This window comes from Salmo trutta, chromosome 18 (assembly GCF_901001165.1).
Source record: "Salmo trutta chromosome 18, fSalTru1.1, whole genome shotgun sequence".
Taxonomy (NCBI): domain Eukaryota; kingdom Metazoa; phylum Chordata; class Actinopteri; order Salmoniformes; family Salmonidae; genus Salmo; species Salmo trutta.
The window spans coordinates 3,130,910-3,155,009 of NC_042974.1; the positions used below are offsets into that span (position 1 = coordinate 3,130,910).

Genomic DNA, 24,100 nt, shown 5'->3' on the forward strand with positions numbered 1-24,100 from the left:
TCATCACATGGCAAAAATAAATGGCTAACTTAATTAACCTGTTTAGTTTAATATCGTTGGATGTTAATTGTTTTGTAAATGTAATGCGTCCATTATAACAAGGTTAAACACGTGGTTAAACACGTGGTTTCACACCTGCTGGATACAGAATCATTTCCCTTCGTGGAAAAGGGCACTTCTGTCGCTAAGCAACCCCGGGACGCGGAACCGCTGCTGCACTGCGGCACCAGAAAAAACGGAATCAACGCAGCAGGAGAAGAAGATTTGGGGACGTTACAACGACTGGCGGTTCGTTATCTAAACGTCATTACCGAGCGTTTTAGGGTGTTTCCATCCCGTATGCAATGCTGATTGAATGTCTTGTCTGTCCATCAAATCGTTGCCGGGATGATACTGCAGAGAGAGAGTACTTCTAGCTAGCTAGGTAGTAGCATTAGCGTTAGAAGTGGATGACGGCTCCTGTACACCGAACGTCCTATCATCCGGACCGTAGAAGAATCAGGTGTCATCATTGAATCAGTAAGATGCAAGATAACCGTACAGCCAACTAGATACTATAATACAAACTTATCGTATTTAGCTTCTAGTGCAGTGATGTGCACTATAGGTAGCTAGCTTGCTAGAATAAGCGTCTGACAAAAATGCCATTAAATTAGCGTTGGACAGTTCGACTACAGCCAAAGACAAAGGGGCATTCCAAGGGAGGAGAATCCATCCTTGTTGCAAGAAGATCATCGACGTAGCCAAAAGTATGTGTGTGCGCTGTTCACCGCGTATGCTACTGACAGTCAGCTTTTCAATGACAGTGACAAAGTAGGAGTAGCCTATTCCAGAATTTGGTTTAGAGATGCTGTTAGATGTCAAGGCTTTCTATACATGCTCTTGTTATTCTTATGTATCTATGTCAAGTAGACAGTCCCATTTACTATTGATTGAGTGACCTCAACCTTTGTATGATGGTGTCATATCACTGAGTCTACCTTTAACAGAATAATGCTCTGATCTCTCTCACCCTTCAGATGTAATAATGTATGATAATGTCATATCGCTGAGTCAACCTTGACATCTCTCACCCTTACCTGCTGACAGACATGAGTCGTTACTGCACCCTGAACAACAACTTTCCCAATGACAACAACGTGCTGGTCCTGGACATGGTGCTGAGCTCTCTCTGGAGCGTTCCACAGCCCATCAACTGGGACAACGTGGCCATGCTGGTCCCTGGCTTCACACCCAAGGAGGTAAGCTCTACATGCACTGCAAATTGGGACAATAAACATATTGATTGATTGAAGCTATAGTAGCTAACGGCTACAGTTACAACACCTCTTGTGGATGGCGAACCCTGGTCTCCCAGTCTGTAGGCAAGCTTGCTAACCACTGCTCCCACTAAGGAGAGATCGTAAAAGGCTATTAGCCTGGTCTGAGATCTGTCTGTGTTCTCTTACCAACTCCCTATGGTCACTGTTTGGCGTGGCAGGTAGCCTCGAGGTAAGAGTGTTGAGCCAGTAATCTAAAGTTAGAATCCTAGAGCCGACAAGGTGAAAAATCTGTCGCTGTGCCCTTGAGCAAGGCACTTAACCGCAATTGCTCCAGGGGTGCTGGAAAATGGTGACCCTAGACTTGACCCCACTGTCCACGTCTGTTTCAGGGGGAGGTGGGATATGCCAGAAACACATTTCCATTGCACTGTACAAGTGTGTCACATGATAAATAGAAGAGTCCACCAATGTCTTATTAGGTCAGCTGTCCTATAGCTTAGTTTAGTTCAGACTGCTGTTGAATGTTGTACAGGGGTTACTGGAACCAAGATGATCTGGTCTGAGGGTTGTTGTTGTCATGGTGTAGTAGTGACATGGTTGCCATGGTGGTTGTCGTGCCTACCTTCAGTGTGCGCAGAGGTTCGAGGAGCTGAAGAGCACGGGAGGGTCCCATCACGTGGACGACCAATGCAACGCGCTGACGGCAGGAGGGTCCTCCCCTGTGGACTCGCTGTCCACCTACATCAAATCCACACTATTGGACTCCACGGGAGACGTGGGGGAGACGCGGACCAATCAGAGCTCCATCTCAGTTACGGGTAAGGCTGACTGGTGTTGATGTACTAGTGCATATGTAGTGGTTTGAGGAACTATGTCTGTGATGACGAGCCTGCCTAACGTAGGAGCTGCTGGGGGCCAGCCTGCCTAACGTAGGAGCTGCTGGGGGTCAGCCTGCCTAACGTAGGAGCTGCTGGGGGCCAGCCTGCCTAACGTAGGAGCTGCTGGGGGCCAGCCTGCCTAACGTAGGAGCTGCTGGGGGCCAGCCTGCCTAACGTAGGAGCTGCTGGGGGTCAGCCTGCCTAACGTAGGAGCTGCTGGGGGTCAGCCTGCCTAACGTAGGAGCTGCTGGGGGCCAGCCTGCCTAACGTAGGAGCTGCTGGGGGTCAGCCTGCCTAACGTAGGAGCTGCTGGGGGCCAGCCTGCCTAACGTAGGAGCTGCTGGGGGTCAGCCTGCCTAACGTAGGAGCTGCTGGGGGTCAGCCTGCCTAACGTAGGAGCTGCTGGGGGCCAGCCTGCCTAACGTAGGAGCTGCTGGGGGCCAGCCTGCCTAACGTAGGAGCTGCTGGGGGCCAGCCTGCCTAACGTAGGAGCTGCTGGGGGTCAGCCTGCCTAACGTAGGAGCTGCTGGGGGCCAGCCTGCCTAACGTAGGAGCTGCTGGGGGTCAGCCTGCCTAACGTAGGAGCTGCTGGGGGTCAGCCTGCCTAACGTAGGAGCTGCTGGGGGTCAGCCTGCCTAACGTAGGAGCTGCTGGGGGTCAGCCTGCCTAACGTAGGAGCTGCTGGGGGCCAGCCTGCCTAACGTAGGAGCTGCTAGGGCATCCCAAATGCAGTAAAAAAATGTACCAGCGTGATCAGAGTGCGAGCCATTTTATCCTGGTGTTCTGGGTTTGAGCCGCGACTGGACATCTTGGAAATAGAAACAGAGTTCCATTTAAATCAATAGGAGCATCTCGCACTAAATGAATAGGAGCATCTCACACTAAATTAATAGGAGCGTCTCGCATTAAATGAATAGGAGCATCTCAACTAAATGAATAGGAGCATCTCAACTAAATGAATAGGAGCGTCTCGCATTAAATGAATAGGAGCATCTCAACTAAATGAATAGGAGCATCTCAACTAAATGAATAGGAGCGTCTCGCATTAAATGAATAGGAGCATCTCAACTAAATGAATAGGAGCATCTTGCATTAAATGAATAGGAGCATCTCGCACTAAATGAATAGGAGCATCTCGCACTAAATGAATAGGAGCATCTCGCACTAATGAATAGGAGCATCTCAACTAAATGAATAGGAGCGTCTCGTATTAAATGAATAGGAGCGTCTCAACTAAATGAATAGGAGCATCCCAACTAAATGAATAGGAGCATCTCAACTAAATGAATAGGAGCGTCTCAACTAAATGAATAGGAGCATCTCAACTAAATGAATAGGAGCATCTCAACTAAATGAATAGGAGCATCTCAACTAAATGAATAGGAGCGTCTCACACTAAATGAATAGGAGCATCTCAACTAAATGAATAGGAGCATCTCAACTAAATGAATAGGAGCGTCTCAACTAAATGAATAGGAGCGTCTCAACTAAATGAATAGGAGCGTCTCACACTAAATGAATAGGAGCATCTCAACTAAATGAATAGGAGCATCTCGCACTAAATGAATAGGAGCATCTCGCACTAAATGAATAGGAGCGTCTCGCACTCAATGAATAGGAGCATCTCAACTAAATGAATAGGAGCATCTCAACTAAATGAATAGGAGCATCTCAACTAAATGAATAGGAGCATCTCAACTAAATGAATAGGAGCATCTCAACTAAATGAATAGGAGCATCTCAACTAAATGAATAGGAGCATCTCAACTAAATGAATAGGAGCATCTCAACTAAATGAATAGGAGCATCTCAACTAAATGAATAGGAGCGTCTCAACTAAATGAATAGGAGCATGTCACACTAAATAAATAGGAGCGTCTCAACTAAATGAATAGGAGCATCTCAACTAAATGAATAGGAGCGTCTCAACTAAAAATCTAATCAAATGTAATTTGTCACATGCGCAGAATACAACAGGTGTACACTTCACTGTGAAATGCTTACCTACGAACCCTTTCCCAACAATGCAGAGTTAAAAAGTAAGAACATTAGCAAATAGAAAATAGTAACACAATAAATAACAGAAAATAAGGCTATATGCAAGGAGTACCAGTACCCCTGTAGTATTATAATAATGAGGCTATATACAAGGAGTACCAGTACCCCTGTAGTATTATAATAATGAGGCTATATACAAGGAGTACCAGTACCCCTGTAGTATTATAATAATGAGGTTATATACAAGGAGTACCAGTACCTCTGTAGTATTATAATAATGAGGCTATATGCAAGGAGTACCAGTACCCCTGTAGTATTATAATAATGAGGCTATATACAAGGAGTACCAGTACCCCTGTAGTATTATAATAATGAGGCTATATACAAGGAGTACTAGTACCCCTGTAGTATTATAATAATGAGGTTATATACAAGGAGTACCAGTACCCCTGTAGTATTATAATAATGAGGCTATATACAGTGAGGGGGAAAAAGTATTTGATCCCCTGCTGATTTTGTACGTTTGCCCACTGACAAAGAAATTATCAGTCTATAATTTTAATGGTAGGTTTATTTAAACAGTGAGAGACAGAATAACAACAAAAAAATCCAGAAAAACACATGTCAAAAATGTTATAAATTGATTTGCATTTTAATGAGAAAAATAAGTATTTGACCCCCTCTCAATCAGAAAGATTTCTGGCTCCCAGGTGTCTTTTATACAGGTAACGAGCTGAGATTAGGAGCACACTCTTAAAGGGAGTGCTCCTCATCTCAGTTTGTTACCTGTATAAAAGACACCTGTCCACAGAAGCAATCAATCAATCAGATTCCAGACTCTCCACCATGGCCAAGACCAAAGAGCTCTCCAAGGATGTCAGGGACAAGATTGTAGACCTACACAAGGCTGGAATGGGCTACAAGACCATCGCTAAGCAGCTTGGTGAGAAGGTGACAACAGTTGGTGCGATTATTCGCAAATGGAATAAACACAAAAGAACTGTCAATCTCCCTCAGCCTGGGGCTCCATGCAAGTTCTCACCTCGTGGAGTTGCAATGATCATGAGAACGGTGAGGAATCAGCCCAGAACTACACGGGAGGGTCTTGTCAATGATCTCAAGGCAGCTGGGACCATAGTCACCAAGAAACCAATTGGTAACACACTACGCCGTGAAGGACTGAAATCCTGCAACGTCCGCAAGGCCCCCCTGCTCAAGAAAGCACATATACATGCCTGTCTGAAGTTTGCCAAAGAACATCTGAATGATTCAGAGGACAACTGGGTGAAAGTGTTGTGGTCAGATGAGACCAAAATTGAGCTTTTTGCCATCAACTCGCCGTGTTTGGAGGAGGAGGAATGCTGCCTATGACCCCAAGAACACCATCCCCACCGTCAAACATGGAGGTGGAAACATTATGCTTTAGGGGTGTTTTTCTGCTAAGGGGACAGGACAACTTCACCGCATCAAAGGGACGATGGACGGGGCCATGTACCGTCAAATCTTGGGTGAGAACCTCATTCCCTCAGCCAGGGCATTGAAAATGGGTCGTGGATGGGTATTCCAGCATGACAATGACCCAAAACACACGGCCAAGGCAACAAAGGAGTGGCTCAAGAAGAAGCACATTAAGGTCCTGGAGTGGCCTAGCCAGTCTCCAGACCTTAATCCCATAGAAAATCTGTGGAGGGAGCTGAAGGTTCGAGTTGCCAAACGTCAGCCTCGAAACCTTAATGACTTGGAGAAGATCTGCATAGAGGAGTGGGACAAAATCCCTCTTGAGATGTGTGCAAACCTGGTGGCCAACTACAAGAAACGTCTGACCTGTGTGATTGCCAACAAGGGTTTTGCCACCAAGTACTAAGTCATGTTTTGCAGAGGGGTCAAATACTTATTTCTCTCATTAAAATGCAAATCATTTTATAACATTTTTGACATGCGTTTTTATGGATTTTTTGTTGTTGTTATTCTGTCTCTCACTGTTCAAATAAACCTACCATTAAAATTATAGACTGATCATTTCTTTGTCAGTGGGCAAACGTACAAAATCAGCAGGGGATCAAATACTTTTTTCCCTCACTGTACAAGGAGTACTAGTACCCCTGTAGTATTATAATAATGAGGCTATATACATGGAGTAGTAGTACCCCTGTAGTATTAGAATGAGGCTATATACAAGGAGTACCAGTACCCCTGTAGTATTATAATAATGAGGCTATATACAAGGAGTACCAGTACCCCTGTAGTATTATAATAATGAGCCTATATACAAGGAGTACCAGTACCCATGTAGTATTATAATAATGAGGCTATATACAAGGAGTACCAGTACCCCTGTAGTATTATAATAATGAGGCTATATACAAGGAGTACCAGTACCCCTGTAGTATTATAATAATGAGGTTATATATAAGGAGTACCAGTACCCCTGTAGTATTATAATAATGAGGCTATATACAAGGAGTACCAGTACCCCTGTAGTATTATAATAATGAGGCTATATACAAGGAGTACCAGTACCCCTGTAGTATTATAATAATGAGGCTATATACAAGGAGTACTGGTACTGAGTCAATGTGCAGGGGTACGAGGTAGTTGAGGTAATATGTACATGTAGGTAGGGGTAAAAGTGACTAGACAATCAGGATAGATAAGTGTCTATATGTGTGTGTGTGGAGTCCAGTGAGTGTGCACAAAGCCAGTGTATAAGGCTCAATGCAAATAGTCCATTTAACCATTTGATTACCTGTTCAGCAGTCTTATGGTTTGGGGGTAGAAGCTGTTCAGTTACCTTTTAGTCCCAGACTTGGTGCTCCGGTACCGCTTGCCGTGCAGTAGCAGAGAGAACAGTCTATGGCTGGGGTATATAGGTCCTGGATGGCAGGGAGCTCAGCCCCAGGGATGTACTGGGCCGTCCGCACCACCCTATGTAGCGTCCTTGTGATCGAGGGCGGTGCAGTTGCCATACCAAGCGGTGATGCAGCCAGTCAAGATGCCACAGTTCTGCGTCCAGTGTATCAGGCAGTAAGACCTGAAGACTCTTCATGTCTGAATATCTAGGCTTTAGTTCAGTGAGCTACACAGTCTTGTTTGGTGTATCCACTCTCCAGGCCTGGCGGTGAACCCTTCAAGAGGTAGCTCGGTGGAGAAAGAGAGCAGGGAGTCTGCAGAGGAGGACGAGAAGCCCCAGGAGGGGAAAGGGTGAGTGCCTGGTCTAACTACCGTCAAACAGAAATACACTGTTAACCAGCCCAGCTCAAGTCAAGGTGATCAAAGAGTTTCATAGAGCAGGATCAAGAACTTAGTCTGCTAACAAATACTCAAATGTACTCTAATACAAAAATCAAGAGTTATTCCTCTCTGTGTGTCTGTCTGCCTGTCTGTATCTCTGTATGTCGTCTGTATAATCTGTATAATCGTCTGTATAATCGTCGCCAAACACATTGGCTCCAGGTCATCTACAAGACCCTGCTAGGTAAAGTCCCCCCTTATCTCCGCTCACTGGTCACCATAGCAGCACCCACCTGTAGCACGCGCTTCAGCAGGTATATCTCTCTGGTCACCCCTAAAGCCAACTCCTCCTTTGGTCGTCTCTCCTTCCAGTTCTCAGCTGCCAATGACTGGAACGAACTACAAAAATCTCTAAAACTGGAAACACTTATCTCCCTCACTAGCTTTAAGCACCAGCTGTCAGAGCAGCTCACAGATCTCTGCACCTGTACATAGCCCATCTTTAATTGAGCCCAAACTACTACCTTTTCCCCTACTGTATTTATTTATTTTATTTATTTTGCTCCTTTGCACCATATTATTTATATTTTAACTTTCTTCAAACTACAAATCTACCATTCCAGTGTTTTTCTTGCCATACTTTATTTACTTTGCCACCATGGCATTTTTTTTGCCTTTACCTCCATTATCTCACATCATTTGCTCACATTGTATATAGTCTTATTTTTTTCTACTGCATCATTGATTGTATGTTGTTTTACTCCATGTGTAACTCTGTGTTGTTGTATGTTGTCGAACTGCTTTGCTTTATCTTGGCCAGGTCACAATTGTAAATGAGAACTTGTTCTCAACTTGCCTACCTGGTTAAATAAAGGTGAAATAAAAAAAATAAAATAAAAAATGTCTCTCCCCACACAGGCCCAATATGGTGATCCACGTGTGTGACGAGGCTAAGAACCTGAAGCAGGACTTCATGTGTCCCCGTGACCTTCTGATCAACGAGATGCGTTACTTTGCTGAGTACCTCTCTGTTGACCCCCAGCGCTGGGAGGAGGTGGACATCTCTGTACACTGTGACGTGCAGATCTTCGACTGGCTCATGAACTACGTCAAGAGGCACAAAATGGCCGTCGATGGCAACAATGACAAACCAAAACTCGGTAAAGAATTTAATATATGCTCTCGCATCATACATACTGTAGCTACATACACTGATGCTTGTACAGTACTATACCATCACTTACCTGGGCCTGGCAAATGATAACCATGGAGACGGCAATGCTGTGGTCACCAATAGTGGTGTGCTTGTTGGTTGACCTGGCAGTGTGTTTGGTCGGTATGTGGTGTTTGTTGGTTGTGTGCTAACATTGGTTGGTTACGTGGTGTTTGTTGGTTGTGTGGTTACAGAGCCCAGCAATGTGATCTCAATCCTCATCTCCTCCGAGTTCTTGAAGATGGACACGTTAGTAAGTGTTGTAATGGAGGGAACTGGGCTTCTATGCCGGTTCCCATGTAGCGTACGTTTCGGGGGCCCTGGTTTTCTGTTGTAGCTGAAGAACCAACGCAAAGTGGCTGGACTGACATTGGGAAAAATGCTATTTGGGAACCTTTTACAACCCCAAAAAATATTTTGGACCGATTAAAAAAAAAATAAAAAAAAAATAAAAAAAATAATTTTTAAATACTTTTCTATTTATTTATTTTTTGGGGCGAGGAGTGAAACTTCTCGCTTCGCCTCTTCCTCTCTGCTACAGTAAATGAACCAGCAAGGTTTTGTTGGTCGTTGAATAAAATAGCACTCAAGAAAAAAACTGAAAACCAATAAGCTAATTAGGCAAATAGGCTTCACTCTTCACTTTAGTCTCAAACAGAAAACGAAGGGCCTTTGGAACACTTCACTTCCTGTTGCATGTTTACCATTACAATTGTTTTTAGAATTGTAACATGTTACTTTTATTGTAAGTAAGTGACACATGACTTCCAAGGCATTGAACAAACTCAATGACCTATTTAAGTTGACCTGTCTTTCAGCTGGAGGAGTGTATAGCATTGTACTGTCACATGTTGACCTCTCATAGGTGGAGGAGTGTATAGCACTGTACTGTCACATGTTGACCTCTCATAGGTGGAGGAGTGTATAGCACTGTACTGTCACATGTTGACCTCTCATAGGTGGAGGAGTGTATAGCACTGTACTGTCACATGTTGACCTCTCATAGGTGGAGGAGTGTATAGCACTGTACTGTCACATGTTGACCTCTCATAGGTGGAGGAGTGTATAGCACTGTACTGTCACATGTTGACCTCTCATAGGTGGAGGAGTGTATAGCACTGTACTGTCACATGTTGACCTCTCATAGGTGGAGGAGTGTATAGCACTGTACTGTCACATGTTGACCTCTCATAGGTGGAGGAGTGTATAGCACTGTACTGTCACATGTTGACCTCTCATAGGTGGAGGAGTGTATAGCACTGTACTGTCACATGTTGACCTCTCATAGGTGGAGGAGTGTATAGCACTGTACTGTCACATGTTGACCTCTCATAGGTGGAGGAGTGTATAGCACTGTACTGTCACATGTTGACCTCTCATAGGTGGAGGAGTGTATAGCACTGTACTGTCACATGTTGACCTCTCATAGGTGGAGGAGTGTATAGCACTGTACTGTCACATGTTGACCTCTCATAGGTGGAGGAGTGTATAGCACTGTACTGTCACATGTTGACCTCTCATAGGTGGAGGAGTGTATAGCACTGTACTGTCACATGTTGACCTCTCATAGGTGGAGGAGTGTATTCAGTACTGTCACATGTTGACCTCTCATAGGTGGAGGAGTGTATTCAGTACTGTCACATGTTGACCTCTCATAGGTGGAGGAGTGTATAGCACTGTACTGTCACATGTTGACCTCTCATAGGTGGAGGAGTGTATTCAGTACTGTCACATGTTGACCTCTCATAGGTGGAGGAGTGTATTCAGTACTGTCACATGTTGACCTCTCATAGGTGGAGGAGTGTATTCAGTACTGTCACATGTTGACCTCTCATAGGTGGAGGAGTGTATTCAGTACTGTCACATGTTGACCTCTCATAGGTGGAGGAGTGTATTCAGTACTGTCACATGTTGACCTCTCATAGGTGGAGGAGTGTATAGCACTGTACTGTCACATGTTGACCTCTCATAGGTGGAGGAGTGTATTCAGTACTGTCACATGTTGACCTCTCATAGGTGGAGGAGTGTATTCAGTACTGTCACATGTTGACCTCTCATAGGTGGAGGAGTGTATTCAGTACTGTCACATGTTGACCTCTCATAGGTGGAGGAGTGTATTCAGTACTGTCACAAGCACATGAGTGCCATCGTGGCCACACCCTGCAACATGAACTGCATCAACAGTAACCTGGCAGCGGACATCTCTGACCTCTTCAGCCACAACGAGGCAGACGACATCATGGACAGAAAAGACAAGTTCAAAAGGTAGACGTGATGATGTTGGTAGGCCTGGTAGATGGGGACATCATGGACAGAAAAGACCAGTTCAAAAGGTAGACCTGATGATGTTGGTAGGCCTGGTAGATGGGGACATCATGGACACAAAAGACAAGTTCAAAAGGTAGACCTGATGATGTTGGTAGGCCTGGTAGATGGGGACATCATGGACACAAAAGACCAGTTCAAAAGGTAGACGTGATGATGTTGGTAGGCCTGGTAGATGGGGACATCATGGACAGAAAAGACCAGTTCAAAAGGTAGACCTGATGATGTTGGTAGGCCTGGTAGATGGGGACATCATGGACAGAAAAGACCAGTTCAAAAGGTAGACCTGATGATGTTGGTAGGCCTGGTAGATGGGGACATCATGGACACAAAAGACCAGTTCAAAAGGTAGACCTGATGATGTTGGTAGGCCTGGTAGATGGGGACATCATGGACAGAAAAGACCAGTTCAAAAGGTAGACGTGATGATGTTGGTAGGCCTGGTAGATGGGGACATCATGGACAGAAAAGACCAGTTCAAAAGGTAGACCTGATGATGTTGGTAGGCCTGGTAGATGGGGACATCATGGACAGAAAAGACCAGTTCAAAAGGTAGACCTGATGATGTTGGTAGGCCTGGTAGATGGGGACATCATGGACAGAAAAGACCAGTTCAAAAGGTAGACCTGATGATGTTGGTAGGCCTGGTAGATGGGGACATCATGGACAGAAAAGACCAGTTCAAAAGGTAGACCTGATGATGTTGGTAGGCCTGGTAGACAGATCATTCCGCTTCAGCCAACACCTTTCATTTATCCCTTTCCTCAGTAAGTTATTCCAGAAGAAAATTGAGTGTCTCTTCGATCCTGACTATAAGAACCAGGACTCCCCAGGCAATGCATCAACTCTGTACAGGTGTGTGGCAGCTCTGGGATTCATTGCTTTGTCTGTCATTGGTCTTATTCATTTGGGCACACAACAGAAAACATTTTGCATCACAAAACGAAAATGAGCGTTTCTTACTGGACAAGTGTAGGTAGATCCCTACCTGTTTGGTCTGTTTTCTTCTGTTTGGTTCCCAATGAATACGACTCATGTTAACCTCGTCTAACCACCGAACTGCAACTTGTCTTTCCCAGGTGTGGTCTGTGCCTGAAACTGCTGACCAAGGACACCGAGAGGAAGATCTCCTGCATCCCAGGGAAGATCAACATCAACCCTCGAGGAGACCTCACCTACACCCACAGCAGGTCCTGTACCACCCAGTTACACCTTAGTTGTGGGTTCCATGCCCTCTGTGGCCACCCATATGTAAAATGTAAGCGTGCATGACTGTAAAGGGTCTATCAGAGTACCATATTTGGACGCCATACGCACAGCCGTGTTCTAGAATATTGCAACGTTGGCTTTCATACTTTTTGATTTCTCAGCGCAGCTCAAGCAATTTCTCCAACTGTCAACACATTCAAATGAGTAGAGGACGTGTACCGGAGAGTTGTTGGTTGGGATTTGTGGGGAGGTGCACGTTCGGGAGGTGCGTGCCCCGCGGATGATGGTCTCAGAGCTGCGTAGCTATGTCACAATGGGACCAACGCCTCTCAGCGTCTGTGGACTGTGATTTACGGTTAAGTCGCTTTGGATAAAAACTGATGCTATATGGCTTGTAATACTTGTGCTCTATCAAGAGACATCTTCACTGTTCTATGGATGTTTATAGTGATAAATGCTAAAGAAACCATGTCATTATTTGGTAAATATATTAGAGCTACAATTTACCATGTCATTTCAAAGTATATCCCAGGTAGTGTACTTAGCAATAAAGCACAGTAAAACAGGATATCCGGCTCCAAGAACCAGTGAGACCAGTAATCTGTTTCTGTAGCGAGGCAGCGTGGTGTAAAATCAAATGTTATTGGTCACATACACATGGTTAGCAGATGTTAATGCGAGTGTAGTGAAATGCTTGTGCTTCTAGTTCCGACAGTGCAGTAATATCTAACAAGTAATCTAACAAATTCCACAACAACTACCTAATACACACAAATTTATGACAGAGCATCATAGATGAAATGCAATAGATGGTATAAAATACAGTATATACATATGAGATAAGATATGTAAACATCATCATTAAAGTGGCATTAATAAAGTGACTAGTGATCCATTTGTTAAAGTGGCCAATGATTTCAAGTCTGTATGTAGGCAGCAGCCTCTCTGTGTTAGTGATGGCTGTTGAACAGTCTGATGGTCTTGAAATAGAATCTGTTTTTCAGTCTCTCGGTCCCTGCTTTGATGCACCTGTACTGACCTCGCCTTCTGGATGATAGCGGGGTGAACAGGCAGTGGCTCGGGTGGTTGTTGTCCTTGATGATCTTTTTGGCCTTCCTGTGACATCGGGTGGTGTAGGTGTCCTGGAGGGCAGGTAGTTTGCCCCCGGTGATGCGTTGTGCAGACCTCACTACCCTCTGGAGAGCCATGCGGTTGTGGGCGGTGCAGTTGCCGTACCAGGCGGTGATACAGCCCAACAGGATGCTCTCGATTGTGCAGCTAGAAGTTTGTAAGGGTTTTAGGTGACAAGCCTAATTCCTTCAGCCTCACTAATCTGTCTGTGTGGGTGGACCATTTTAAGTTTGTCCGTGATGTGTACGCAGAGGAACCTGAAACGTTCCACCTCCTCCACTGCTGTCCCGTCAATGTGGATAGGGGGCTGCTCCCTCTGCTGTTACACCCCCTGGACAGGACACTAGTCTATCTCCTCAGTATACCCCCTGGACAGGACACTAGTCCATCTCCTCAGTACACCCCCTGGACAGGACACTAGTATATCACCTCAGTACACCCCCTGGACAGGACACTAGTCTATCTCCTCAGTACACCCCCTGGACAGGACACTAGTCCATCTCCTCAGTACACCCCCTGGACAGGACACTAGTCTATCTCCTCAGTACACCCCCTGGACAGGACACTAGTCTATCACCTCAGTACACCCCCTGGACAGGACAGGACACTAGTCTATCTCCTCAGTACACCCCCTGGACAGGACACTAGTCTATCACCTCAGTACACCCCCCGGACAGGACACTAGTCTATCTCCTCAGTACACCCCCTGGACAGGACACTAGTCTATCTCCTCAGTACACCCCCTGGACAGGACACTAGTCTATCACCTCAGTACACCCCCTGGACAGGACACTGGTCTATCTCCTCAGTACACCCCCTGGACAGGACACTAGTCTATCTCCTCAGTACACCCCCTGGACAGGACACTAATCTATCTCCTCAGTACACCCCCTGGACAGGACACTAGTCTATCACCTCAGTACACCCCCTGGACAGGACACTAGTCTATCATCTCAGTACACCCCCTGGACAGGACACTAGTCTATCTCCTCAGTACACCCCCTGGACAGGACAGGACACTAGTCTATCTCCTCAGTATACCCCCTGGACAGGACACTAGTCCATCTCCTCAGTACACCCCCTGGACAGGACACTAGTCTATCACAGGGCCTTAACCCCAATCTATCTCCTTAATGCTGAGTTCCAAGCAGAACTCCTGACCTTCCAATCTCAGGGTGGACACTGAGTTGGTTCCAAGGACCAGGCTGGACAACATTGTTTTGTGGTGGAGCTGCTTTGAGAAACATGGACAGAATAAAGGAGAGTCATTTCTATCACTACCTGTGGTCTGTAGGCAGAAGAGATGGGAGGTCCATGATTACATGACAGGACTGTATGAGGAGCTGAAGTCCTGGGTGCTGGTCTACTGGAGGATCTGGGGAACCATCAACCATCTCACCTGCTCCCACTGCCAACAGGTAGGGAGGGGGGGGGGGCTGTCTACCACCTCACCTGCTCCCACTGCCAACAGGTAGGAGGAGGGGGGGGGGGGCTGTCAACCACCTCACCTGCTCCCACTGCCAACAGGTAGGGAGGGGGGGGGGCTGTCAAACACCTCACCTGCTCCCACTGCCAACAGGTAGGGAGGGGGGGGGGGCTGTCAAACACCTCACCTGCTCCCACTGCCAACAGGTAGGGGGGGGGGGGGGGGGCTGTCAAACACCTCACCTGCTCCCACTGCCAACGGGGGGGGGGGGGGGGGGGGTCTGTCAACCACCTCACCAGCTCCCACTGCCAACAGGTAGGAGAGCAGGTTTGCGTGTGTTCATGCGTACTCCAGGCATTGTGTAATGCATCCAGACAAAACGTGTGTATTTGTGTCTCCAGACGTTTGTGTGTGCAGAGCTGTCCCACTGTCGGTATCACCCAGAGGTTGTGTTGTACCCGGGCATGGGGACAGAGCAGGGCTGGCACGGGACGGGCATCTACCCCTGCTGCAACCAGAGGACGCTACGCTTTGACCCCACCGGCATTCCCAAGGTAGGAACACACTCTCACACTGACCCCACCGGCATTCCAAGGTAGGAACACACTCTCACACACTGACCCCACCGGCATTCCAAGGTAGGAACACACTCTCACACACTGACCCCACCGGCATTCCCAAGGTAGGAACACACTCACACTGACCCCACCGGCATCCCAAGGTAGGAACACACTCTCACACACTGACCCCACCGGCATTCCAAGGTAGGAACACACTCTCACACACTGACCCCACCGGCATTCCCAAGGTAGGAACACACTCACACTGACCCCACCGGCATTCCCAAGGTAGGAACACACTCTCACACTGACCCCACCGGCATTCCCAAGGTAGGAACACTCTCACACTGACCCCACCGGCATTCCCAAGGTAGGAACACACTCTCACACTGACCCCACCGGCATTCCCAAGGTAGGAACACACTCTCACACTGACCCCACCGGCATTCCAAGGTAGGAGCACACTCTCACACTGACCCCACCGGCATTCCAAGGTAGGAACACACTCTCACACTGACCCCACCGGCATTCCCAAGGTAGGAACACACTCACACTGACCCCACCGGCATTCCAAGGTAGGAACACTCTCACACTGACCCCACCGGCATTCCAAGGTAGGAACACACTCACACACACTGACCCCACCGGCATTCCCAAGGTAGGAACACACTCTCACACTGACCCCACCAGCATTCCCAAGGTAGGAACACACTCACACACTGACCCCACCAACATTCCCAAGGTAGGAACACACTCACACACACTTGGAGTTGTGAGGTGACCATGCTTTGAATAGTTTGCATCTCACACAATACATATTTTACACATTTCACACTTGAATCTTGTCAAAACGGTGTGTGTGTGTGTGTGTGTGTGTGTGTCTCAGGGCTGTAAGATGCAGGACCACATAGTGAATGCGTCAGATAGTGGAGACTGTACTGGGGACCACCATGTAAACTCAGCCCAGACCAGACTACTCAACGACCTGCTACTACACAGAGAGACAGTGTGTGTACCCAACACACCCCTACCAGAGACAGGGTAAGAAACGGTTTGTGTGTGTATTTTTGTATCTTATAATAGGTTTTGCGTTTAGTGATCCCCTGTTCTCTCTCTGTGTATCTATGTGCCAGGCCTGTAGACTCCCCCTCCAGTGGTTCAGAGAGGGGGGAGAGAGGGGAGCGGGTACTGGACTGTGACATCCTGGTAGACCCGGGGCTTCAGAGAGTAGAGGGCACCACTGTGAGTTTACAACTATTTATTTATTTATCCAGGCAAGTCAATTGAGATCAAATTCATACTCACAACTAGAATGATACGTTTTAAGAAAGTTTAGTGTGCTTGCTCAAACTTATTTACAACGACAAGCAGACCTCATTGATATACCTATCTGGCTACACATCTGTCTACTAGCTACATTACTGCAGAACATCTGATTTTAAACCCAACCGTAACCACACTGCTAACCCTAATGCATATAATCAAACAAAACCTTAAATGAAGACCAAAAAGCCCATTTTTGTTTTAAAGAATTTTTACGATATAGACCATTTTGACTTTGCAGCTGGCCCATCTTCAGAAATCACTCAGTTCTGCCTCCAGGGCAATATTGATGACAATAAACGTCGACCTGCGCTTGATTTGTGGAGTCATAGATATGCCTGTAGTCTAACTCAACCTATTTCAAATAGATAGACTATAGTCTAACTCAACCTATTTCAAATAGACTATAGTCCATCTAACTAACTCAACCTATTTCAAATAGATAGGTTGAGTTAGTTAGACTAGTCTATCTATTTGAAATAGGTTGAGTTAGTTAGACTATAGTCTATTTCAAATAGATAGACTAGTCTAACTAACTCAACCAATTTCAAATAGACTATAGTCCATCTAACTAACTCAACCTATTTCAAATAGATAGACTATAGTCTAACTAACTCAACCTATTTCAAATAGATGGACTACAGTCTAACTAACTCAACCTATTTCAAATAGATGGACTATAGTCTAACTAACTCAACCTATTTCAAATAGATAGACTACAGTCTAACTAACTCAACCTATTTCAAATAGATGGACTATAGTCTAACTAACTCAACCTATTTCAAATAGATAGACTATAGTCTAACTAACTCAACCTATTTCAAATAGATAGACTATAGTCTAACTAACTCAACCTATTTCAAATAGATGGACTATAGTCTAACTAACTCAACCTATTTCAAATAGATGGACTATAGTCTAACTAACTCAACCTATTTCAAATAGATGGACTATAGTCTAACTAACTCAACCTATTTCAAATAGATGGACTATAGTCTAACTAACTCAACCTATTTCAAATAGATGGACTATAGTCTAACTAACTCAACCTATTGCAAATAGATAGACTACAGTCTAACTCAACCTATTTCAAATAGATAGACTATAGTCTAACTAACTCAACCTATTGCTTTGCAGTTTTCCCTGTTGAAAAACTGGAGCCGGCAACTGGTATGATCAACGTTTATTGTTTCCAAATGTAATTGTGCTGCAGTGTGTGTGTCCGTGGCTGTATGTTTGTGTGTATATGATGTGACATAGTATACCTTTGTACCAGCTGAACCAGCAGAAGCCTGAGGGCCAGTCTGTTTGTGCTGTCACGCCAACTCCTCATGCTTAGTTAATGAGCTGTGGTGTTAGGCTAGACACCAAACAGATCTGGGACCAGGCTATCTAAACCCTGATATGCCCTCCTCTGCCCTGTGTCAGAGGCAGCAGACGCTGCTGTCTGAGGATGAGGAGTATACCACGGGGTCAGAGGTCACTGAGGATGAGGTGGGGGATGAAGAGGAGGCCAGCAAGAAACAAGGTAGAGTAATTAGGCTCTCTGATTGGTTTATACTCTAATATGAAAAACTGTATGGCTGAGAGGGGTGAGGCAAAGGGAAAAGCAAATCTGTCTGACAACACAGTAGACTGGTAAACATACAGTAAATAGAGAAATCACTAAATTAAAAGAAGAAACTATACTATGAAAAAAAAGAAGCTCTGGAGTACATTTAATGAAATTCTAGACAAAAAAAGCAAAGTCATCTGTCATTGAGGCAGATGGCTTGTTCATAACCAAACCCTTTAATATTACCAACCACTTGAATATTTGTTTGTTGACAAGATTAGAAAATGTAGGCATGACATATATACATAATGGGCCAAATAATGAAAGACAAGCACTGTAGTTTTTAGTTCCACAAAGTGGGTGTGGAAGAGGTGAACAAAATGGCTGCTAATCTATAAATAAGGACAAACCACCTGGTACTGACAACCTGGATGGTAAATTACTATGATTGGTGGTGGAATACATTGTGACTCCTGTTGGCCACATCTTCAATTTAAGCCTAGAAGATGGTGTGCCCTCAGACATGGAGGGGGGGCAAAGGTCATTCAGCTACCCAAGATTAGCAGAGCACCCTTTTAATGGTTCAAACAGCCAATCAATCAGTCTGTTACAAGTGCTTAGCAAACCTTTGGAAAAAAATTGTGTTTGATCAAATACAAAGTTATTTTACAGAAAACTAATTAACAACAGACTTTCAGCATGCTTTTAAGGAAGGGCACTCAACATGCTTGGCACTGACACAAATTACTGATGCTTGGCTGAAATAAATTGATAGAAGATTGTGTGAGCTGCTCTGTTAGACTTCAGTGCAGCTTTTGATGTCATTGATCGTAACCTATTGCTGAAAAAAACATGGGTGTTATGGATTTGCTTCCTCTGCCTTATTATGGATTGAGAGTTACCTATCTAATAGAACACAGAGGGTTTTCGTAAATGGAAGCCTCTCTCATGCAAATTCAGTTGAGTGTGGTGTTCCGCAGGGCAGCCGACTAGGGCCATTATTGTTTTCTATTTTTACTAATGACCTTCCACTGACTTTGAATAAAGCCTGTGTGTCTATGTACGCTGACGACTCAACCGTGTAGATGTCGGCTGCAACAGTAAAATAAATAACAGACACCCTTAACATAGAGCTCCAGTCAGTTTTAGAATGGATAACTGGCAATAGGCTGGTGCTAAATATAAAAAAAATATGTAAAGCATCATTTTTGGGACACATCACTCTCTCAACGCTAAACCTCATTTAGATCTGTTATTGAATAATGTGGCGATTTAGCAAGTTAAGGACACTAAACTGCTGGGTGTCACTCTAGATAGCAAGCTGTCATCAAAACATATAGACTCAATGGTTGCTAAAATGGGAAGAGGTCTGTCCGTGATAGGGCGTTGCTCTGCCTTGACATCTCAGTCGACCAGACAGGTTGTACAGGACCTAGTTTTGTGGCACCTGGACTACTGCCCAGCTGTGTGGTCATGTGCGGCAAAGAAGGACGTAGGTAAATTGCAGTTGGTCCAGAACAAAACAGCAAGTATTGCACTTCGATGTACACGGAGGGCAAGTGTCAGTAACATGCATGTCAATCTCTCCTGGCTCAAAGTTGAGGAGAGATTGACTGCGTCACTATTGGTCTTTGTGCGAGGTGTTGAAGGTACAAACCTGTCTGTTCAAGCAGTTGTCACACAGTTCAGACACTCATCAGTACAACACAAGACATGCAGCCAGAGATCTCTTCAACAGTCTGCAGGTCCAGAACAGATACACACAGTTCAGACACTCATCAGTACAACACAAGACATGCAACCAGAGATCTCTTCAGTCTCCAGGTCCAGAACAGATACACACAGTTCACACACTCATCTGTACAACACACGACATGCAGCCAGAGGTCTCTTCACAGTACCCAGGTCCAGATCAGAGGCTGGGAAACACACAGTATTAAATAGAACCATGACTACATGGAACTCTCTGGTAACCCAGGTAACTCAACCTAGCAATAAAACCAGATTCAAAAACCAGATGAAGAACACCTTACATCACAAAGGGGCCTGTGAAGAGACACAGCAATTTCATATATCTTGTATTGTAAATTGCACTGTACTATGTATTAGACCTAGATATTGTGTGTATGTATTGATATGTGGGCTGTGTGTGGCCTTTAAAATGTAGTTCAGTCCTTGACTGATAATGTTCTGTATTATTTCATGTGGACCCCAGGAAGAGTAGCAGATGCTTTGGCAGTGGCTAATGGGGATCCTAATAAATGCCAATTACCAAAGAGGCTTTGAAATGTGTGTGGGGGGGATGATTGGATGAGAAGGTCAGAGGGGAGGGACCTCTGACCTCATCTAATGGGTTTTGAGGAGGAGGCGAGGAAACAAATCGAGATTCTCCCTATGTCATAAGACCAGAGTGTATGTTATGATGAATCCCCACTATAGCCAGCAGATGGCAGTACCTTATTGGTGTATGGGCTGCTCATTTTGAAATTGCATTGGGTTTGTATACATTTTGATATCTGTCTGCAGCTATGAGCTATCGGTTGTAATTGAATCATGAATGTATGTGTACACTGCTTATGGTTGTAACAACATATGGGTTTTCTATGTGTTCATTGTTAGCTGCTAAGAAGGCCAGAAAGTTGAGCAAACCTCTGAAGAGGCAGATGTCTTCACCTAATTTCCATCGCAAAGACAAAGCAGTGGACAAAGTGAGTGTACTTCACTCGTTTACCTGAGACTTAAATAATTGCAATTTTCTTACTTTTCCAAATTCTGCTGGTTGTTTACAGACCCCTTCGAGGGACAACACTCCATTCAGGTGAGCTCAACTTCATCAACTACATGCTTCTTCATCTATTTCACCACTGTATCTATGTTTGAAATTGTCTGTGTTTCCAGAGTGAGTGCCCAGAAGAGTAAATGGGACAGCTCTCGCTCCATTCGCTACAACCAAGATGCCCAAAGAGAGGAAGGTAACGCAGGCCTCAGTTAACTTTGTGTGTGCGTGTGTTACGATAGATGTGTGCATTCTAATTGTCCTCTCTCTCCCCTCCCTCCCTCCCTCTTTCTCTCTCCCTGTCCCCAGACCAGCGCCGTATGGTGGAGATCATTGGCCATCTGACGAAGATTAGGTTTGGAGATCAGGAACAGAGAAAGTCCAAGGACACTAAAGAGGTGTGTTTTACTGAGTCGATTACACCTTTGTCGATTACACCTTTATTTATTACACCTTTGTTTATTACACCTTTGTTTATTACACCTTTGTTTATTACACCTTTGTTTATTACACCTTTTTTTTTGTAGGGGATAAAACACTAGAAAGTTGAAACATGAAACTGTCTTCATTTACATTGTGTGTGTATAGTGTAGTTGTCACTGGTGTACCCCCCCACCCCCTGTCGTGGTTGTATAATGTGTGGTTGTATAATGTGTGGTTGTATAATGTGTGGTTGTGGTTGTATAATGTGTGGTTGTATAATGTGTAGTTGTGGTTGTATAATGTGTGGTTGTATAATGTGTGGTTGTATAATGTGTGGTTGTATAATGTGTGGTTGTATAATGTGTGGTTGTATAATGTGTGGTTGTGGTTGTATAATGTGTGGTTGTGGTTGTATAATGTGTGGTTGTATAATGTGTGGTTGTGGTTGTATAATGTGTGGTTGTATAATGTGTGGTTGTATAATGTGTGGTTGTATAATGTGTGGTTGTGGTTGTATAATGTGTGGTTGTGGTTGTATAATGTGTGGTTGTATAATGTGTAGTTGTGGTTGTGTAATGTGTGGTTGTGTAATGTGTGGTTGTATAATGTGTAGTTGTGGTTGTATAATGTGTGGTTGTATAATGTGTGGTTGTATAATTTGTGGTTGTATAATGTGTGGTTGTGTAATGTGTGGTTGTGGTTGTATAATGTGTGGTTGTATAATGTGTGGTTGTATAATGTGTGGTTGTATAATGTGTGGTTGTGGTTGTATAATGTGTGGTTGTGGTTGTATAATGTGTGGTTGTATAATGTGTAGTTGTGGTTGTGTAATGTGTGGTTGTGTAATGTGTGGTTGTATAATGTGTAGTTGTGGTTGTATAATGTGTGGTTGTATAATGTGTGGTTGTATAATTTGTGGTTGTGTGATCGTGGTTGTATAATGTGTGGTTGTATAATGTGTGGTTGTGTTTGTTCCAGCGTGCAGCAGGGATCTACTCCAGGCTGGAGGCCCAGTTCAAGTCCTCCTCCCAGACCAGCGGACGACAGAGTGGCCCTGAGAAAACCCTCAGGTACACACACGCACGCACGCACGCACGCACACACACACACACACACACACACACACACACACACACACACACACACACACACACACACACACACACACACACACACACAGGCACAGGCACATTGTCTACCCCTACCCTCCTCTCTGTCTCCCCCTTTTCTGAATTAGTTGTCCCCCCTTTCTGTCTTCTTTTAGAGTGAAGCCACGCGTCAGTCAAGCTCGGACCACATAGATATTGGAAAGAGGAGATGGGAGAAGAGGAGGAAGACAGGGAGAAGAGGAGGAGGAGGGAGAAAGAAGAGGAAGGAGGGAGAGGAAGAGAGCAGAGGAGGAGAGAGAAGAGGAGGAAGACAGGGAGAAGAGGAGGAGGAGGGAGAAAGAAGAGGAAGGAGGGAGAGGAAGAGAGCTCCTCATGTGAGAACTCAGTGGAGCAAACTGACCCAAATGTGTACTGGCAACAGCTAACCCTCGCAACCCCACCTTGCTCCTGTTAATATTTGTGCCTGTATTCATAAAGAGCCTGAGAGTAGTGCTGAGTGCTGATCTAGGATCAGTTTGTCTTTTTAGAATATACTGAATGGACAGGGGAGACCTGATCCTAGATCAGCCCTCCTACTCTGAGACACTTGATAAATACAGGCCCTGGTCCTGCATTGGTCGTCTTTAGTTCAGAGGCCTGGTTTTGCCGTAGGGCTTTCTAGCCCACTTAGAACCCAGTCCAGCCGGTCAGCCTGACTCAGGTAACTTTGTAACGATTACATCTCCTCCTACCTCCCATTAACTGTATATTACAATGCAATAGGTCACCTAGCTCTAAACCTGTATGCCATAGAATATAATCGACTTTAACATAGAAGCTACCTTGTGGTGAGTAATAGGAATGGTTAGCAGCAGGTAGATGATGGTGAATGAAATACCTGTTGCTGCTGTTTCTATTTCTATATCTGTCTGTGTTGGCCGTATCTCACACTACTGGGACTAAGAGGACATGGGTGGACTAGCCAGTCAGAAATTAAAGTTACATTCCCACCATTTATCTGTGCCTGAGCTTCTTTTCAGTGTCTTGCATGAGGGTGCAGGTACATGTGGGGCATTTTGTTCAGTTCAACTACTCTCCATTACATGTCATAATATCACAGAAGAAAGTCAATCAGTTATTCTTTGTTTGTGGTAAGTTCTGTACACAGGTAATTATAGTGGGTTCCCGAGTGACGCAGCGGTCTGAGGCACTGCATCTCAGTGCTAGAGGCGTCACTACAGACCCTGGTTCGATTCCAGGCTGTATCACAACCGACCGTGATTGGGAGTCCCATAGGGCGGCGCACAATTGACCCAGCGTCGTCTGGGTTAGGGTTTGGCCGGGGTGGCCGTCAGTTATTTGTTCGTGGTAAGTTCTGTGCGCTGGTTATATTGTAATACAAGCTTTACTCATTCAACTCTAATATAATCTAAAAATGCCATTATTGTCCATTAGATGGCAGCATTGTCTTTCACATTGACTACAGAACAGTTTCTGCCTGTCAAATCCACTTTACCCCACAGACCCCACCAAGGACACCACCTCACCTAGATTGCATGACATTGTTTTACTATTGGATGTGCGGTTCATTCTGGCTGTCTTCCCCTCGGAGAAAGAAAATGATACCTTCGAGACAAAGGGAGAATATGGGCTTTTGATAAGAAGGGTAACGCATATTATTAAAACCCTTAGGTCTTTTATT

General features: G+C 45.0%; 1 protein-coding gene across 5 annotated transcripts; it reads left to right on the top strand.

Annotated features, from left to right (window-relative positions):
• Nucleotides 1–146: 146 nt before the first annotated feature.
• On the top strand, nucleotides 147–23,413 carry LOC115152764 (uncharacterized protein KIAA1841). 5 transcript variants are annotated; one of them, XM_029697545.1, is made up of 21 exons: nucleotides 147–288; nucleotides 1,090–1,241; nucleotides 1,891–2,080; nucleotides 7,249–7,339; nucleotides 8,288–8,529; nucleotides 8,777–8,835; nucleotides 10,687–10,847; nucleotides 11,676–11,762; nucleotides 11,987–12,097; nucleotides 14,542–14,665; nucleotides 15,075–15,227; nucleotides 16,120–16,274; nucleotides 16,367–16,475; nucleotides 17,694–17,726; nucleotides 17,985–18,084; nucleotides 20,731–20,819; nucleotides 20,901–20,929; nucleotides 21,010–21,083; nucleotides 21,197–21,285; nucleotides 22,289–22,380; nucleotides 22,575–23,413. In XM_029697545.1, the coding sequence occupies exons 2-21, from the start codon at nucleotides 1,092–1,094 to the stop codon at nucleotides 22,609–22,611; spliced, it is 2,175 nt and encodes a 724-aa protein (XP_029553405.1). In that variant the 5' UTR covers nucleotides 147–288; nucleotides 1,090–1,091; the 3' UTR covers nucleotides 22,612–23,413. The 5 variants fall into 5 exon arrangements, with proteins under 5 accessions (XP_029553405.1, XP_029553403.1, XP_029553406.1 ...); XM_029697543.1 differs by lacking the exon at nucleotides 147–288 and adding an exon at nucleotides 296–749; XM_029697546.1 differs by lacking the exon at nucleotides 147–288 and adding an exon at nucleotides 296–519.
• The last annotated feature ends 687 nt before the right edge of the window (nucleotides 23,414–24,100 follow it).

Excerpts from the sequence above, each read along its gene's own strand:
- LOC115152764 (XM_029697545.1), top strand. The coding sequence starts at position 1,092 with ATGAGTCGTTACTGCACCCTGAACAACAACTTTCCCAATGACAACAAC. Across the intron at positions 1,242-1,890 it reads CTGGCTTCACACCCAAGGAG|TGTGCGCAGAGGTTCGAGGA; the intron begins GTAAGCTCTACA and ends GCCTACCTTCAG. Across the intron at positions 21,084-21,196 it reads AGATGCCCAAAGAGAGGAAG|ACCAGCGCCGTATGGTGGAG; the intron begins GTAACGCAGGCC and ends CCCTGTCCCCAG.